The sequence below is a fragment of the Camelus bactrianus genome, chromosome 11 (genome assembly GCF_048773025.1).
Source record: "Camelus bactrianus isolate YW-2024 breed Bactrian camel chromosome 11, ASM4877302v1, whole genome shotgun sequence".
NCBI classification, from domain to species: domain Eukaryota; kingdom Metazoa; phylum Chordata; class Mammalia; order Artiodactyla; family Camelidae; genus Camelus; species Camelus bactrianus.
In genome coordinates this window covers 61,445,212-61,464,515 of record NC_133549.1, presented here as the reverse complement: position 1 = coordinate 61,464,515, position 19,304 = coordinate 61,445,212, and the positions used below count along the sequence as shown (strand labels likewise).

General features: G+C 37.2%; 2 protein-coding genes across 3 annotated transcripts in view; one reads left to right on the top strand and one right to left on the bottom strand.

The window, feature by feature from the left end:
- REEP3 (receptor accessory protein 3) overlaps window positions 1-17,184 on the bottom strand; it is an 89,671-nt gene extending 72,487 nt beyond the window's left edge. The window contains exon 1 of one of the 2 annotated variants that reach the window (XM_074374082.1): window positions 16,814-17,184. In XM_074374082.1, the coding sequence (XP_074230183.1) occupies window positions 16,814-16,845 (32 nt within the window). In that variant the 5' untranslated portion in view covers window positions 16,846-17,184. The remainder of the gene's footprint in view (window positions 1-16,813) is intronic. The other variant, XM_074374081.1, reaches the window with a different exon arrangement.
- The window catches only part of JMJD1C (jumonji domain containing 1C), a 257,984-nt gene continuing 255,036 nt past the window's right edge, over window positions 16,357-19,304 (top strand). Inside the window, exon 1 of the mRNA XM_074374078.1 lies at window positions 16,357-16,655. The gene's annotated coding sequence lies outside the window, so the exon portion shown is untranslated. The remainder of the gene's footprint in view (window positions 16,656-19,304) is intronic.

Genomic DNA, 19,304 nt, shown 5'->3' with positions numbered 1-19,304 from the left:
GGGGCAAAATGGGTAAAGGGGGCCAACTCTATGGTGTCTGATGGAAACTAAATGTTTGGTGGGAGCATGCTGTCATGTATACAGAAGTAGAAATACAATGTTGTACACAAGAAACACAAAATATTATAAATCAATGTTACTTCAATTACAAAATGAAATGTTATAGTAGAAATGGTTCATATTTATTACAGAAACATTACCAAAAAGAACAAAGTAGAAATCTAAAACTCACTCCCAGATCCACTGACCAGAAATAATCAGTGTAATGTTTGATAACCTAAACATCTTCCTGTATTATTAGTAGAGAAAGAAGATTGACAGAAAAAGTATATAAAAAAGGAGTCTTAAAATATATGGAATTTAAAATAAACTCTAAATTACCTTTTGCTTAAATTTAACTGAACCATAAGTAAAACTGAAGGAATAAATAAAATTGTACTTAAACATTAGAGATGTCAGGGCCTAAACTAATCCTTTAATTTTAAGAAAAGGATTATGAAAGGCTAGCATTTCAACTCTGAATAGCATCTGTCTTTCTGCTGTGAAAGATGAAATTTGCTCTAATACTTCTTTATCTTCCCACCCCCTCCAGATTTTCACCACCTGTTTTTTAACCAAGATATATTAAACATTCTAATATATAATATTAATACTGTTGGAATTTTTAAATGCATTGAATGATTTTAATAAGTTTAACTAAAATAAAGCCCCATACTAATTTTACAAATGATCTTTCTAAGGCAGCATAGATGTGTACTGCTGCAAATCTGCTATTCAGCCAACCTGACAAATGTGATATTTTGTTGTTTTCTAGACTTTGTTCACATGCTAGCTGGGAATATGAAATGTATTTCCAAGTTGAATTTCATGAAGCACTACAGAGAATGTTATAATAAAATCCAGATATTCCTTCCACTACATTCCTTTCCTCTAATACTTCTGTAATTCAATCTAAAAAGACCAATCAATTTTGTCTGGAAAGATTACTTCTGTATAGGCTGCTAATGTTGCTTATTGCTAAATTTCAGGTATTTTCTCGGTATTCAGATTTCCTTGTTTTAAAATCATCAAATCACTGAAAACCAAACTAAGGACATTCTACAATTTTTATTTCCTTGTTTTAAAATGGTAACAGTATTTGGCAGCTCAATTCTGGGATAGTTTTCTCACATTACTATTTCTCAAAAAAATCACTACCAGGTTTTCTATCTCATGACTTCTACTGTAATGGTTTTCCAATCTTGTTGCATATTCTAACCTCTTGGGGAGCTTTAAAAAATAAGAATGTCCAGGCCCCATCCCAGATCAGGGGATCCCAGGGGTTTGCGGAAGATGTTTTAAAAGCTTTAAAAAACAATATAATGCTTTGTGAGCTCTTATTTTAAATGAAGAGCCCAAATCATCTCTATGAAAATACTCAGTTTATCATGTGTTCAGTTATAGTGAAAATAATCTTATTAAGATTTTTAAGAGGTGAAAGTTATCACTATCAACTGTATTTCTCAAATTAAATGGTAGCACTAATTTTCAGCATTTGGAAAGCTACAGAATTGCTTTTCTGGTTCAAAGTTGTAGTTTTAAAGTACTCCATTATATAAGACTCTTTTTTAAAGGGTGAATAAGATTAAGAAATTTTGACCCTTTATCAGGAAGTTTTGAGATTAGTTTGAGGGATTAAATGTTAGCAAGATGTAAGACTCTGACTGACAAAACAATAATAAATCAAGAATCCAGCAAGGAGTAAAGGGAATAAATGGTCACTGATTTCAGAGCCTATTTGTAGGCTAAAATGCTTTTGCTTTTTTGTTTATCCCAGCTTCCAAACCTTTTTTTGTAAACATTGAAAGTTCTATTTTATCTCATGAATGTCCAGTCATCTTTAATGAGAAATGTTCCATAATAACCCACTTCACTTATCCCACCAGTAAAGGCTTAGGCTTTGGGCAGTATTCTTTCTCTTATTATAGAAGCTGATTGGTGATTTATTTTCCAATTTCTTTCTTCCTGAACCATTCTTATGAAATCTGCCAAGATTCCTCAGTCAAATAGGCTAACAATCCTCACTTTTTTTTTTTAAACTAGTTGGCAATCCTATTAATATTTCTGGGTGACTGCTGGAGTAGTACAAGAATATGGATAATTTTTAAAGTTAAATGTAGTAAATTTATTTAGTTTACATTCTCAAAGTAGAAATCTCCACAGACAGATCTGCATATGTACTAGCTAATGTCTCCCAATCATGTTCCTGAGGTGCTGCAAGTCTCTGAATGTCCTCCTCTAACCGAGTGAGCACAGCACATGGAATGACAAGGGAACAAGGGGACAGCCTAACAGGCCAAATAAATCCTGGCCATCAGTGGGTGACAGATGTCTCAGCCAGATCATCCCCACAGCAATGCTGACCACATGGAACACACACAACTCTATTTAATAGCTTCCATTTTCCTCCTCTCCTATAAATTATGCTCAGGGTGTATAAAGAATCAGAGCTATACATTAGTATAAAATGTTAATATTAGACATTACCTCCCATTGGTAAGTTCAAACCCAGATTCTAAGACTAATATCAGCTCCTTTGTAATGGAGGGGAATTGCTCTGAAACATGTAACCTAAGTGCTAAATTATCCTTGTGTAAGTATTAGAGGATTTCAAGCAATGTAATTTTTGACCAGTTAAATTATCAAAATGGACAACATTATTAAAAATAAAAAGCACAAGCTGTTAAGAATATTATTCTACATTTGAACATCAGCACTATTTCTTAGGTCTGTCTTATTCTGGAAGTAGCTATATGAAGGCACATTGATTTATACATTTTTTTAGACATTGAGTTACATTTTATAGCAATATCCCATGTATCAAATGGATAGAAAAGAAAAATACTGTCATCTGAAAATAAGTGGGGGGGAAAAAAAGAAAGCTCTTAAGTGGCCATCTATGTACCTATTTCTGAAATCTTGAAAATCCTTTGAATACATAAGAAACTCAGCATCTTCATTGGACTCATACCAGCTTAGACAGGGGGAAAAAATGGACTAGAGACAGCCTTCCCTGAGATTTCACAGAGGTTCTGGCCTTCTGTTCACATATTCTTTATGACAGGTGCAGCCCCTTCCCTCCCTCCATCTGGGGCCTGGCTTAGCATTAAAACTGGCCTCTACACTAGCAAGAAGGGCATATGGGCTGGGACATGGGCAGCACCTTCTTTCTGTTGGTATCTGCTCCATGTTGTCTTAGTTTATCCCTTTAGTTATGTAGATGTCTTGGTCCTGACTCACTGCAAGTGTTAAGCATTTTTAAAAAATATGATAGTTGCCATGAAGGAAATATATGACATATACTTCACAGTTTTGAAGCATAATGAAATGAATCAGTCATCTAACTCCAAAGTAGAACACCACCAACACCACTGTCCCAAAGCCCTTTCTTCTGCCAGTGTACTCTCTCAGAGTTAACCCTTATCCTAAAATTTGTGTTTATCATTCTCTCTTTAAAAATACATTTGCTGTATATGTATATCTCAAAATTATATACTGTCGAGTTTCACCTATGCTGAAGACTTTAAAATGGTATCATACTAAATGCAATTGTATCTGGCTTTTTTCAAAGAACACTTTAATTTTCCTAACATTCATCCATGCTGATGCTAAGTGGTATCTCATTCAGTTTTACTGCTGTGTGATCTTCCATTATGTAAATATACTAATATTTATTTACTAATTATTTTGTTCATGTAGATTAGTATTCTTGGTAGATTTTTGCTTTGAGAACTTTCCTAATAAATATCCTTGCAAACATCTCCTGGTGCATGTGTCAAATTCTACCTAGTTGTGAAATTGCTGGGTTGTAGGGTATGTGAATGATTAACATGATAAGTTAGGGCCAAATTGTTTTCCAAAGCAGTTGCAGCATCTTACTCTCTTACTGGCATCACATGAAAGGATCCTGTTGCTCTACCTATCCTTGCCAACACTTGGTATTTTCAGACTTCTTAATTTTTGCAGGCTAGAAGGTGTGAAATGGAATTTCAATGTGGTCTTAATTTACATTTTCCTGAAAACTAATGAGTTTTGTGTATCTTTTCCCACATCTAGTTGCCATTGCTTTCTTCTAGGAGATGCCTTGTTCATTTGTACATTTTTCTTTTAGATTATTTCCTTATTGATTTTAAAGAATTCTTACACCTTCTGACTATCATACTTTGTTAAATATGTTACAAAACTATCTGCATGTTTAGCCTTCATTGGGCCACAATTCTAGTGCTGGATTTCCCCATCACACCCTCCTCCCCTGCCCCAAAGCTATTGAGGAACTGGGAAAATAGCAATATGGATTTCTAAACTGAAGTTTAAAAATTCCATATCCTGAAAAGGATATTTAAAATACTTAGGTATTTTTTCACATAGACTGGTAAAGATAAATTTATTGTCAGGGATGGCCAATGTAGTAAAACTTCAACTACTATTGTTGAGAATGTGAAGTGAATCTTGATAGGGGTGGTGATACAGAAGTACACATATTTGACAAAACTCATTGAAATTACTGTATGTAAATTCTAACCAAATAAAGCTGATTTAAAATGTAAAAAGTAACACGTGTAAATTGTAACACAGGGAGGTGGTATAGCACATTGGTTAAGGTCTGGTTCTAGAGTCAGAGCGCCACTTAGCTCTGCCTGTTAGTATGTTACTTTCTTGGGTAAGTTAGAGCATGTCTTGCATTTCTTAATAGCAAAATGGGGATAACATCAGTATAATGTTATGTTACGTTACGTTACGTTACGTTATGTTATGTTATGTTATGTTATGTTATGTTATGTTTGTTTCAGTTTTCACATCTGAGCAGGTAATCCACTGATTATTCACTTTTGAGTTTGCTGTGAAGTAAGGCTGTAGCATCATTCTTTTTCTGAGAGATAACCAAGTTGTCACAACACTAATTATCCATCCTTTCTCATTGATTTTTTTAAATTGAAGTATAGTCAGTTTACAATGTTGTATCAATTTCTGGTGTACAGCATGTTTTAGTCATATATATATACATACACATATTCATTTTTATATTCTTTTTTATTATAGGTTACTACAGGATATTGAATATAGTTCCCTGTGGTATACAGTAGAAACTTGTTGTTTATCTATTTTATATATAGTGGTTAGTATTGCAAATCTCAAACTTCTGATTTATCCCTTCCCATCCCTTCTCCCCACTGGTAACCATTAGTTTGTTTTCTATGTCTGTGAGTCTGTTTCTGTTTTGTAAGTATGTTCATTTGTTTTTGTTTTTTAGATTCCACATATAAGTGGTATCATACAGTATTTGTCTTTCTCTTTCTGGATGGCTTCACTTAGAATGATGATCTCCAGGTCTAACTGTATTGCTACAGATGGCATTATTTTATTCTTTTTTATGGCTGAGTAGTATTCCATTGTGTGCATATGTGTGTGTGCACATATATATACACACACATGCACACACTATTCACAACTTCTTTATCCAGTCATCTGTCAATAGACATTTAGGTTGTCTCCATGTCTTGGCTATTGTAAATAGTGCTGTGAACATAGGGATGCATGTATCCCTTTGAATTAGAGGTCCCCCCAGATACGTGCCCAGGAGTAGGATTGCTGGATCATGTGGTAAGTCCATTTTTAGTTTTAGAATTATCATACTGTTTTCCATAATGGCTGCACCAAACTACATTCCCACCAACAGTGTAGGAGGGTTCCCTTTTCTCCACACACTCTCAAGCATTTATTATTTTTCCCACTGATTTTGAACACTACTTCTGTTGTATCAGATTTCCATATATGCCTGGGTTAGTTTCTGGATTCCTGACTGTGTTTCATTAAGTCTGTTGTCAAGCAATGCACCAACACTACATTGCCTCAATTACTACAACATTATAATAAATTTTGATATGTAATAGGGCAATTTTTCCTTCCCTGTTTTTGCTGCTATATTATTGATTCCTAAGCTTTTGCTCTTTCCTATGAACCAGAGATAATTAAGTCTATCCAGTTCCATGAAACCCAAAACAACAAAATCATGTTGGGATTCCACTGAATTTATATATCTATTTGGGGAAAATTGGTATTCATCAACTAATTTTGATCCATTAATATCAGCTATCCATTTATTTAGATCTTTTATCTTTCAATCACATTTTATAACTTTATAGGTTTTTTATCCAGTGTTACAGTCTATCTTTTAACAGAAGAATGTAATCATGTACATTTATTGTCTTCACAGATATATTTGAACCCATTTCTACCATAATTTCTTTTGTCCATATGTTCCCCCCACCATCTGCCCTCTTTATTTGGTCTTTCTCTCTCTAGCCTCCTCTTTTTCTCAGTTGGTTTGGAAAATATAGATTATATTTGTAAGCTTTTAAATTCTCGTATCTCTGCACATGTCAGAGACCATACCATTTTCTCCTCACCTTTATTGAGAATGAAGGGAAAAAGAGTAAAACTAGACAAAAAGCTGAGGAAAGTATGAAAAAGAGGACAAGAGACAGTGTTGCCCGACTTTGAAGTGGGGGAGTAAAACTGAATTCTTCAAAGGAAGAAACTGAATGCTTTCTTTCCTCATACAGTTCCTCCTCTCATCACATATTTAAATTGCAAATAGGCAGTGTCATTTTTAGGTTACAGGTTATATAATTTTCAGCATTTCCTTTATATTTCTTGGTCATTCAAGGTAATCAAGATATCATTTTATTGTAACTATTACTCTTAAAATGGTTTACCACCTATGTTTGACTGATCTTAGTTTTAGGTGATCTATTTTAGTTAAAGCACTATAAGAATCTGTCACCAGCAAACATTTAAGGTAATGGGTACAGAGTTACTGGAAGACAGTACATTTTATTTCTTTAAAAAAATGACTTGTGCCTGTTAGTTTTTTTATTGAGCCGTAGTTGATGGACAATATTACATAATTTTCAGGTGTATAACATAGCGATTCACAATTTTTAAAATAAAGATTATACTCCATTTATAGTTATTATAAACTATTGATTATATTTACATTACATTGTGTTGCACAATGTAAACTTGGAGCTTATGTATTTTATACATAGTATTTTGTACCTCTTAATTCCCTACTCCTAGACAATACATTTTATTTCTTAAACTTAGAGGAGATCATGTGAAATAAAGTATTACTTATATCATATTTATCACATAAAATAACACAAGACATAGGATTTAGAAGTTTCTAAAAATTATTTAATCATAGTAACAATGCATAAACTTTGTATAGGGGGAAAAAGTTTATTTCCAATTTGCATATCTGAAACTTTTACTTGGCAAGGAAAAGACCAGATATCCTTTCAGAATATCTTTACACAAAGCTTTCAGACCACTTTTCTCAAATAGTTTTATTTAAAAATTTAATATTTTTAGGTTGTTTATGATTTATACACTTGCATGGATCTTTTATATGGACCGAGAGGTGTATCTTTAGAGAATACTTTTTCCTGTACACTTATCATCCATTAAACACCTTAAAACCATTGTCATTTCTATTGGCAAAATTAACCTAGGTATACAAAGTGAAAATTGAGAGGCCCCATATTTCAGAAAATCAGAAACAAAAACTAGGGCTAATAAAAATTAATGATTAAAAAGATACAATGCAAATAAACATAAAATGAACAACTGAGAAGTTTGTTCAGCCATAGTGAGATTGGCTGGTGTGCTCAATAGAAAACAAAGACCACAGGCGCGAAGCAGTGAAGAACTGATCATGGCAATAATGATACCTCTTAGGCAAAGACCAGTAAGTTTATTCTCTTCTATTGCCATATTCTTTAAGTTGACACTCAAGGATACCTACTGCTCATTGTTCCTGTCGGTCTCTCAAATGTTTAACAAAGAAAGGAAGTGAGTTTATCCACTTTACAGTTTTGGTGATAGTGCATTCCTAATTTTGGGAGCCCTAAAGATTAAAGTTTGATGATGAAAAGTGTCCCATTAGCAGAACCTTTAGCATATAATTTATTCAGTGCTATATGTAATCATACTGTTTTTTTAAAATGCCAAACATTTGTTTATTAATTATTCTTGATATTGATGTAATGCAAGGTTAATGTATTCATTTATTTAAATATGTAAGTTTTATTAAATACAAAATGTTTCATAGCAATTTATCTATCGTTCTCCACAGGAAGCATACAAGTAATATAATCAAGATTTTTAGCAAGGTTTCTGCTCTCCCTTTCATGCCTCCAGTGATTTTTTCCCTACTTTTCTAATCTAATCCCTTACGCTATCCTTGCCACATATTAGTTTTCCTCAGGATATATAAAAGAGATTATTATGGATTTAATTGTGTCCTTCCAAGAAAGATATGGTGACCTTATTTGGAGATAGGGTTTTTATAGAGGTAATCTAGTTAAAATGAGGTAATTAGGGTAGGCCCTAATCCAAAATGACTTGTATCCTTATAAAAATGGGAAATTTGGAGAGAGACATGCACGCAGGGAGAATGCCACCAGAAGATGACAGCAGAGATCAGGGTGACACATTTACAAGCCTAGGAACACAAAGATGGCCAGCAAACCAACGGAAGCTAGGAGGGAGAAATGCAACAGATTCTCCCTCATAGCCTGCAGACGGAAGAACCCCATTGACACAATGATTTTCTTTTGTTTAAGCCACCCAGTTTGTGGTTCTTTGTAATAGAAGCCAGCAAATGAATATATTACTCAGAAATGTGACATGATAAAAGGTTAAGGAGACTTTCCATAGCAGAATGTTTGGTTTTATTTATGGGTGAGAATAATTCTTTCCTAAAATGGATATATCATTACTTGAAAATATTAATGCTCTCAGCAATGATATATTTGAATACATTCTGAAATTATGTTTTGAATTACTGGCCCAGTACAAGTCTACTATGTTTAGATTTTTCCTGTGACTTTGGTTTTCATGATTTTTTTGGTAGCTCTGCTTTGGCAGAGTTGATGACATTGTTAATAGAAAGGAAAGCAACATACTGGAAATTCTTGGCTCTGTATTCAAATCCTAATAACCTAAGAACTTTTAGGACCAGGAAAAGCATAACTTGTAATCCACATTTCATTTATAAATTTAGAAAATAAGGACCATAAGAGCTGATATGCAGAATATATGATTATGAAAATTATTCTCAAAATGTACTGTATCAGCAATTGTCATCAATTTTGGGAAATTCTCTGTAAATATTAGTATAGAAATTAATTTTAAAGCAGTAAAAAATTATGACAGATTGATCAGCAACAGTATTTTATACAGAACATTCTTGAGATTCCCAAGATGTTTATGAATTTCCAAATATCATTATAGCCTATAATTTCTCCCATAGAAGCAGCAAATAGTAAGCAACAAAGCCATTTTCAGATGGGGATGCCGAGCAGACTGTATCTGTAGGGAATCACTCCAACAGAACTTTCTGCAATGATGTAAACACTCTTATTTCAGTGCTCCCCAATAAGGTAGCCATTAAGCTTGCATGGCCACTGAGCACTTGAAATTTGACTAGTATGACTGAGGAACTTAATTCTTAATTTAACATACATTTCAATAACCACATGTCACAAGTGGCTCTTATACTGAACAGTGTAGTTTTCTAGGCTCATTCCCTCCCGTACATATTTTCCTTCCCTTTTCACTTAACAAAGTGGTTCTCAACCAGTGGCATTTCTGCCCACTAGGTGATATATGGCAACATCTGGAGACATTTTTGGCTGTCATATCTAGGTGGGTGGGATGCTACTGGCACCTTGTGAATAGAGACCAGGATGCCGCTAAACCTCCCACAATGCACAGGACAGCCCTGGCAAGAAAGAATTATCCAGTCCAAAATGTCAGTAGTGCTAAGTTAAGAAGCTCTGACATATTTAAAAGAATGTCAAATGAAAATTAAAAATATTTTGAATATCATTATGAATAGCTGTATAATATTCTAACATTAGCTAGTCTGTTCTTTACTTAAAATCTTTAGCCATTGTTAAATTCCAACTGCTACTGTTTTCTCTGGCCACAGTATCTTAGTGAGTATACCACCTCACTTGATTTTCAGTCATCCTGGCCTTTGTAATTTTCATATGACCGACGATGGTAAATTTACTTCAGTAATAGGATAAGTATGCTTAAACCCCTAACAGATAGTTTTGTAAACATTAAGACACGTAGAATAATTTTTACCTTTAACCTTCCATTTAACCTCAAAAAAATGTATGAAAAGGGTAGTTTAGGGCAAATGCATAATCAGTGACACAGAACTAAGCTCACGTTCTGCCAACAGAAACTCAGCAGTAATCTTTTTCCATGTGATGACCAAAACAGTAATGCCATATTTATTTTAGGGTATTTATACCATTTATGCCATTATTATTGTAATACACCATTTATTTGAACATTTAACTCTATACTGAAAGAAGAGAATATAAGAATCTCTATCATAAAAGGGTTAAAGAATCCAGTGGAAAAAGAAATAGCTAATACAGCAGCACTGACAAAAAGTGGACAAAAGGAAATTGTTTCTTAAGTGAAGGCTACAATAAAGGAATCTTGTTGGAAGTTCTGGCCTCTGCAATGAAAACAAGACCCAATAGTTTAGGAAGACAGAAACGATCACCTCTTGCTGGGCAGTCACAACAAATTATATGTTTAAGATTTTTAACTTTTAGATTTTTAACTTTTCCAGTTTCCTTGAAAACATCATTGCTCCCATTTATCTTATTTCTTGGTTGTCTAACAGCAGTATCCTATTCTTAGACACAATTCATGAACAGTTAAGCTATTTACATGATGGAGTTCATTAAAACTGGTAAATAAAGATAAAATCTACCTTAACCTAATTGAAAGAAATTATTTTAGCCATCACTGAGATTTTACAACCATTTAAAAATATTTAAAGCACATATAACGGAAGAAAAATATCACTTGTAAATTGTGACTGCCCTCAAAGTTCCCAAGGATTTAAGATGTTTTTAATTAATCCTGTCATAATCTTAACCAGCACACACACAGAAAAAGGACAGAAGCAGGTTACTACTATAACAATATGTTTCAGAGATGATGCTGGCTTGGAATTGAGTAATGTAAGTAAAGGTGTTGAGAACTGGATGGATCCTGGATGTATATCTTGCAGGTAGAGACAACAAGCTTTTCTGTAGTCTTCAACGTATGGAATTGGAGAAAAAGAAGAATCAAGGATGATGCCAAAGTTTTTGGCCTAAACTACTGAAGGGCTGAGCTATCATTAACTGGGCTGGGGCAGGCTGCCAGAGGCAGATCAAAAAGAAAATTCAAGAGTTCAGTTTTGGATATCTTAAATTCGAGATGACTTTTAAATGCTTCCAAATAGAGTTAAGGAGGCAGTTAAAAATATGTATGATCATGAGTTCAGCAGAGGTCTGGGTTGAAAATGTAAATTAATGGGAGTCCTCATAGGTGTAGATAGAAAAGAGAAAAGGTTTAAGAACTGAGCGCCTGGACACACCAATTTTAATAACTCAGGGCATGTAAAGGAATGTGGCAAGGGAGACTGAGTAGGGAGTGGTTAGTGAGTTATGAAGAAGCACAGTTTCTTGGAATCCAAGTGAAGAAAGTACTTCAAGGAGAGAATGAGCAACTGTATGAAAAGCTGCTGCTGGGGGGAGGGTATGGCTCAAGTGGTAGAATGCTTGTTTAGCATGCATGAGGTCCTAGGTTCAATCCCCAGTACCTCCTCTAAAAGTACATAAACCTAGTTACTTCCCCCTACCAAAAAAAAAAAGTAAATGAATAAAATAATTTAAAAAACCCAAATCTGCTGCTAAGTCATACAAGGACCAATTTGGCCATGTAGGGGGTCGATACTGACCTATGGAAGGGTAACTTTAATGGAGTGGTTGGTGGCAAAGCCTAAGTAGCATGGCTTCAACAGTGACCTGAAGGCGAGGAAGTGGAGAAAGTGTATACAGACTGTTCTTCTGAACAGTGTTTGCTTTAAAGAGAGGGAAAGAAATAGGGTAATGAGGTGAAAAGTATAGTAGGCTGAAAGAGTTTTTTTTGTTTTTTTTTTTAAGATAGGAGAAATAATAAATGGCATGTTTGCAAGCTGACAAGAGAGGTCTAGCAGAGGGAAAATATGATGTTGGAAAGAAAGGGGCACAATTGCTAGAGTATGGTTTTTAAGCTAGAGTATTGCTAGAGTATGTAATTTAGACTCTAAAGATACCCATTAAATATAATTGAAGAGGATCAATTAAAGAAAGAAGATTGAGGTTTAGTAGTACTGCCAGATAATAAAAATATGGTAAAAGAAAAATAAAAATGTTATGATGTAAAAAGGGAAATACAGATGTACAGAATTAAAAAGGAAGTTACCAAATTTATCTAACTCTATGTGAGAAAGTAGTACTGATAAAGAATCTGGAGTAAATAGTATTTTATATTTAGAAATGAGAAAGAAATTACAAAGTAAAAAATGAACAAGTTGAACTGCACTAAAAACTATCAACTCTCTATATAACTAAAAATAAAATATCTAAAGGGAAGTATAATTAGATTGAGAAACACACTTGCATCAAATAGGACTTTAAAGTTAATTTCCTTATTATGGAAGGAGCTCAGATAAACAAGTGAATTATCAAGTAACCAAGAGATAAATGGATAAAGAGCATAAAGACTATTTGTACAATATATGATATACTAAATAAATATTAGGACAAATATTAAACCTTGCTAATAAGAAAAAATGCAAATGAGAACAATGAGATCTGTTATATTCATTAGGGAAGTATAAAAAAAGTTAAAACTCCCCTATCTGGCTAAACTGTGATAAAGACAGTACTCATACATTGTTGGTGAAAGTGTAAAATATTAACATCTTTCTGGATAGCAACTTGGCAATTGATATCAATGGTCATTAAAGATATTCATAGCCTTTGACTCAGAAATACTCCTTTTGGATATTTATCCTAAGGAAACACTTAAAAAGTATATATAAATGATGTCCATTGCAGCATGATAATTACATTGTAGCATTACCTATGATAATACAATATTAGAAATGATCCAAAAGGAAAATTAAAAAATAGAAGAATGGCTATGAAGATTATGAATACTGGTTTGATCAAATAGAAGATATAAAATAAGACTTCAGAACAACATAGAAGATGCTTACCATATAATAATAAATTTTTTTTGGTCCCAGGTTTTGGCACCAAAAAAAAAATTTTTTTTTTCAGGCAATCTGTTTTTAGTCCTGATCTTAATTTAACCACAATGCTATGCTGTATACACAAATTAAGAAAAGTTAGGAAAATGGGGGTTTCCCTCAACCTCTAAGAGTCGTGTTTTAAAAGGTAAGGTATGGGTATCACATATCATTTGGTAGTCTCAGGTTACTATCCCTTAATAATTGCTAACTAACCTTTCAATATTGCCTGTAAAGTTAAACTGATTTTAAAAAGACTGGAAATGATGAAAAATCCTCATAGCATTACAGAACGCTACAGCTGTACAAAAGTTGAGGTTACCAGGTCTTTTTGCAGAGAAAGAAATAGAGGTCTATAATCAGTAAGAAGTTGACTCAAGGTCATTCAGCTGGTTAGCATAATCAAAGCTAGTTCTGTATGAAAATGAATATATGTATATTCATGTATGACTGAAAAATTGTGTTGTACAGCAGAAATTGACACAACATCGTAAACTGACTATAACTCAATTGAAAAAAAAACACAGCAAAAAACTAGTTCTAAATTCCAGGTTTCCAGTGATAAGGACAATTAAAGTCCCATGATATTTTTTCTATACCATCTTACACCTCTCCCCTCTACCCAAAAAATCTATTTATTTATCTATTATGTTTCTAGTGCCAACAAATACCAGGCACCACATTTGATGTGTTTTAGTTAAACTAATTTAATCTTTACAACAGTTTTAAGGAGGTAAATATTATAACCATTTAAAGACAAGGACAGTGGGGGGTGGAGTATAGCTCAAAGTGGTAGAGAGCATGCTTAGCATGCACGAGGTCCTGGGTTCAATCCCTAGAATCTCCTCTAGAAAGTAAAATAAATAAAGAACAAACCTAATTACCTCCCTCTCCTCCCCCCACAAAAAATAAAATAAAGGCAAGGACACTGAAACTCAGATGGATTTAGTATGTTGCCCAGGACCCCAAAGCTATTAACTGGCATCCAGGTCTGATTCCCAAGCCTCCCTGAAATGATCTGCCAGTCTGGGGAGAAAGTAAAGTGCTCCTGCACACAGGGAGCTCCAGTTAAAGAAGGTCCTTGTGTTCCTTTCACATGCCACCAGAGGCTCATGTTAAGAGAACTGTCTGATCTTTCTTCAGACTCAGGACTAAGCTGACTGTTCCAGTGGATTAGAAAGAATGTTAAGTAAATTCTTTTTCCTGGTTTGAGAAAGGTTTTCCAAGTTTGTGTAGACCCTGGGGTTGATCCTTTGTGTTCTTACATATGATCAAGGGAGTAGAAAACATTCAGTGCTTAGAGAAAGAGAAATTGGAGGGCAGAGGAGCAAAAATACAGTGATGCTTGTATCCCCTGACAACTGTGCTTTCTAATAGACTAATGAATGGTTCAATGGCTCATGAAATACATTTCCTGACACTTGATAAATACATTTCCATGACCCTTTGTCCTTCACATTTTGCTCCTTCCTTTGCCTCATGCTTTAAATTCTGTAGGTTCAAGTATGCAAGCTTTAATCCCCTCTCTCCTGTTAGGGAGCCCCGTAAGTGGTCTCCCCATCTTCGGAGTTTCTCCATTTACATCGATCTCACACAAGGCAGAGAATCTTCCAAAGCGAAGGCACTGCTGCCTAATAAAATCTATCACTTCTTCCTTACATTCCTTGAAAACTGGGCCCAGCCTGCCTTTTCAGCTTTATCTCCCCAGTCCCTCAAGTCCTCTGTAACTAATCTGGGTTTTCCCTCCTCTGTGCTTTGGCTCACAGTGATCTCTTTATCTGGAATCCTCTCCTTTTTCATCTCTGGCTGTCTAAATTCAGTCTGTCCTTTAAGGCCCATCTCAAGTGTAATCTCCCTTGCTTTTTCTGATTCTTCAACCAGATATAATCTCTTCCTCCTCTGAACTCTGTAGCACTGGGTGTAACTCTTACAAGACTTGACCTGCACAGCAGTAGCAGTATTCGAACTGTCAGTTCCATAAAGATCAGTTATGTGTTACTAACTTTTGTGTTATAGACAGCACCCAGAAAAGACATTCATAACTCAAAGTCAATGATTAAAAACAAAAATCTGATGTGAGTAATGCAAACTAAATCAAAGCGCTTTACAATTTTCTATCTATCAGTTAAAGAACTGGTTAAAGATACCCTGAAAATTAAAAAAAAAAAAAAAAGGTACAGCTTCTTAACGGGGCCCTTCATGTCTAGATGCAGACACAACTGGTAGACGTCTACTAGGTCTGGAAAGATATGCCTGTATTATTAAAATGAAGACTCAAACAAGGCCCCAAAAGGCAAAAAAAAAAAAAAAAAAAAAAAAAAAGACATCCGTGGAATGCTTTTATTTCTTTTTAGTTTTGTACAGATGAACACAGGAAGCTTTAAAACTAGAAACTGTACCGCGGAAGGACAAACTGCATGAAGACAATCAAAAGACAAATTTTGAATGCTATTGCAAATCAGGTTTAACAGGGCTACTAAGCGGGTGATTCACTCCCAAACAAAATAAAACCAAAACACACAGAAAAATTAGCTCCTTCTGCCCACTGAGAAACAAAATTAAAAATCTGGTAATGTTATTTTTTCCTCATTCTATATAGTTAGAAAAGTCTGCCACCTCATAAAAACATTTCATAAAGGTACCGAGATAGTATTACTCCTATAGAGATCATGAATAATGAATCCACCGGCCCCTGGCTGTAACTAAGTCTTTGTTGTTTACTTGGTGATTTCTGTTTTTGAGGAGGGGGTTAAGTTGAGGGGGGTGGGAGTAAATCAGTTTAAATTATAGTCCAACAAATACCTTTACTGAGTAAACAGCACAATTCAACTTATTTTTTTCTTATAGGTCTGCAGCACTTGTTGGTAAGAGCACAATGAAATGAACCGACAATTTGAACAAAGGCCACAGAGACCTGTAGCCTCTCAATCACTTAGCAATACTTCCGCCAAGACGGCCGAATTCTGGGATCTGTGCGAGCTGGCGAGTGTCACCGTTCAATAATGAGCTGCTTTCTCGATAAGCTGTAGATCTCGGGACAACTGAGACCCTTCCCAGAGATCTCAGCCGGGAGCCGTCTCGGGTTTTTAGACTAATCTCTCCTCCTACCACACGTGACCCAGTGGCAATCGGCCGCCCAGAGAGACCCGCAACGCAACAGCGGCAGGATACAAAGGCTAGGCGCCGCCACGGAATCCACAGGCGGATCGCGGAGCCTCCCGCTCTCAGCCTCTGCGGAGCTTGCGCACGGCGCCGCCGCGAGGCGCGCCGCTCCCAGGCCCGCAGGGCGGTGCCGCGCAGCGCGGGGAGCGGGAGCAGGGAGCGCGCGCTGCCTACCCTGTGCGCCTGCCCACCCAACGCCGCGGGAGCAGAGCTGACGAGCCGCACGCAGTCCGGCCGCGCCGCAGCCGCCGGGCCTTCGTCCGACGCAGGGAGCTCCGCAGCGACGTGGACTAGGGTGAGGAGGCCGAGAGCCCCCAGACCCCGGCCAGGCCCAAGGCCAGTCCAGCCCACCCCCGCCCAGGCCCGGGCCTTCCCTTCTCCTCCTGGCCGCTCCCCTCCCCCCATCTCCCTCGGGCCTCGCGTGGGCTGCGGGGCGCGGTGAGCGGCACTTACACCACGGCTCTGGAGATCATCCAGGACACCATCTTTCCGGGGGCTTGGACCCCACCTCGGGGGCGGGTGGGCACCGAGCGTGGCGGACCAGGCCGCCAACGGCAGGCCGCGCGCTCGCCGGCTCCTCGCGCTCCCCGGGGCCGCGCTGGCGCCCTCGGGAGCCGGGCCCGGTGTCTGCGCGCGGCGGCCGGAGCTGCGCGGCAGTCGGTCCCCCGCCCGTCCCCGCCCGCCGGCCGAGCCGCCGCCGAGCCAGGCGGCCCCGCCCCTGCGCTCCGCTGATAGGCGGCAGCGGCGGCGCGTTGGCCGAGGCCAGGTCTGGGCGTCTGGGCTCCGGGGGCTGGGCGGCCGGGACCCCAGCCCGTCGGAGGGCCTCTCGGCCCAGGTCCCTGCGCGCTGACCTCCCTTTTCCTCCTCCTTACGTCCCTGGGACGCCCACTTGGCTGGGGGATGGTGGTGGTGGTGGTGGTGGTGGTGGTGGTGGTGGGAGGCTGAGGAAGGGGACTTGGGGGTAGGGGTTGTCAGTGCGTGTGTGAAAAATGAAATAGTAGCAGAACTCTGTCCAGTAGAATCCTCCGGATCAGGCCCTAGTTTCTGGAGAGGCGAGATGCTGAGATGTGTTCAGCCACATCCGGTGTCCTCATTGTTAACTGAGGCCCTGGGCATCCTCAGACTACCGCATTTTAAGGCAAACAGGGGAGGATCTTTGCACAGGCCTCAGTGTGTACCAGGAATCTCCTGATGCGTGGTGCAATGCAGGGAGGGGCAGAGGGAAGAAAGCATTGGATTTCAGCTTTGCAGTAGTGGGTGTATTGATACCACTCTTCTGGGCCACTTAAGGCTCCTTTTCATCACAGCATCTGCAAAGCCTGTTTTACAAACACACATCTGAGCCTGCCAGATAGTCGAAGTAAAAATTTGGGCCTAGAATTCCTGACCTGTCCTGCTATTTACAGGTGTCTGGTTTTTTGAAAATTGGATTACTGCTTAACACCTTGCAGTTCTTGCAGGTATCATAATTTCAAGAGGCAGAACTTAAACTCTGATTTCTTGGCAGCAGTACCAAATAGAAAACGATCTCAAAGTTTAGTTTGTCTTTTTTTTTTTTTTTCTGTTAAGGCGATAATAAAAGGTAATTCTAGTAGTCAGATGGTGAGAATAAAAGATGAAATGTCAGCTTGAAGTCTTTAATTAAAAGTCCTAGAAGAATATAATAGCTTACTTTGTGACCATACTGTAATTTATTCTTTTTGTTCCTCAGTTTCCCCATAGTAAAAAGAAGCTGGTAATACTGCAGCCTAACTCTTGCCTTCCAGGGGTGATATGAAGCATTGCTTAATACATGTTTAGAGAGTTCTGCGACCTGCTTGGGAGAAAAATGAAGGATACATATAAGATTATGCTGAATTTTTCTTTAAGGTCCCAGGTTCAATACATTTAATAATATTTTCATTATTTAAGAAATGAACTCGAACTGCTCTCTACTCTTGGTTTAGTCCTCCCCCCTACCCCCGGTTTATTTTCTCATGTTAAGAATGTATACTTGAATTTCAGGGATCTTATTAATGAAAATTTGCATTTGTTCAAATCTTTTATTTTTGGCCATTTTTCAGTATTATTTGGAAATCAGGTGTGCCACAGAAGCACTAGTTTTCTGGAAAATTCTCTTGCCCAGTAAAACTCAGAGTTATTTGAATGGCATTCAAATCCCTCCATGAATAGATCCTTAAATGTTAATTTTTACTGCCTTCCCAACTCCTAATGTACCTTTTCCTTACCTCTCTTCTCTGAACCAAGCTGTATCTATTGGATGGTAAGCTATTTAAAGACAGGTATGATGTATTAATTATCTGTGTTTTCCCAGTATCTGGAATAGGGTAATTTCTGAGTAAAGGTTTAGATAATGTTTTTTAGATAGTCATTCTCTTAAGTATGAAAACTGAATGAAATTTCAGTTGTGTATGGTGGAAGTCTCTTAAAGATGTCTTTCTTGCCTTCTTAATTTGGAGGTCATCCTGAATATTAATTATTTCACTATACCAAAATATACTAATGCTTTCAGGGGTTGTTGAAATAAATAGGACTGCTGACTACTCTCTGAAATGTCCATAGGCTGCTGTGTGTTAAATTTCATTTTGTGTGCTTATTATATCTTCAGCCTCCTCCACATTCATGTCACTTCTTGCTGCTCTCAATCTGCATCAGCCTCCTTCTTCACATCTCAATATGCCATGTGTTGGAAACCACCTACCCTGTGCTACGCACATGTTGTTGAGTCAACCTGAGTCAGTTCACAGAGCCTAGGTAGTGTTTATTCCCTGTTGATACACTGGAAACTGAGGTTTACAGTTCACTGCCAGTGACCACATAACCCATAAGTAGTAGAACTGGAACTCTAACCCAGGTTTGCCTACTGTTCTTTACATTATACTGTGATAGTCGAATTATGTTTCAGGCAGTGGGTCCAGATGGGAGTGATCTCTAGGGGGAATTT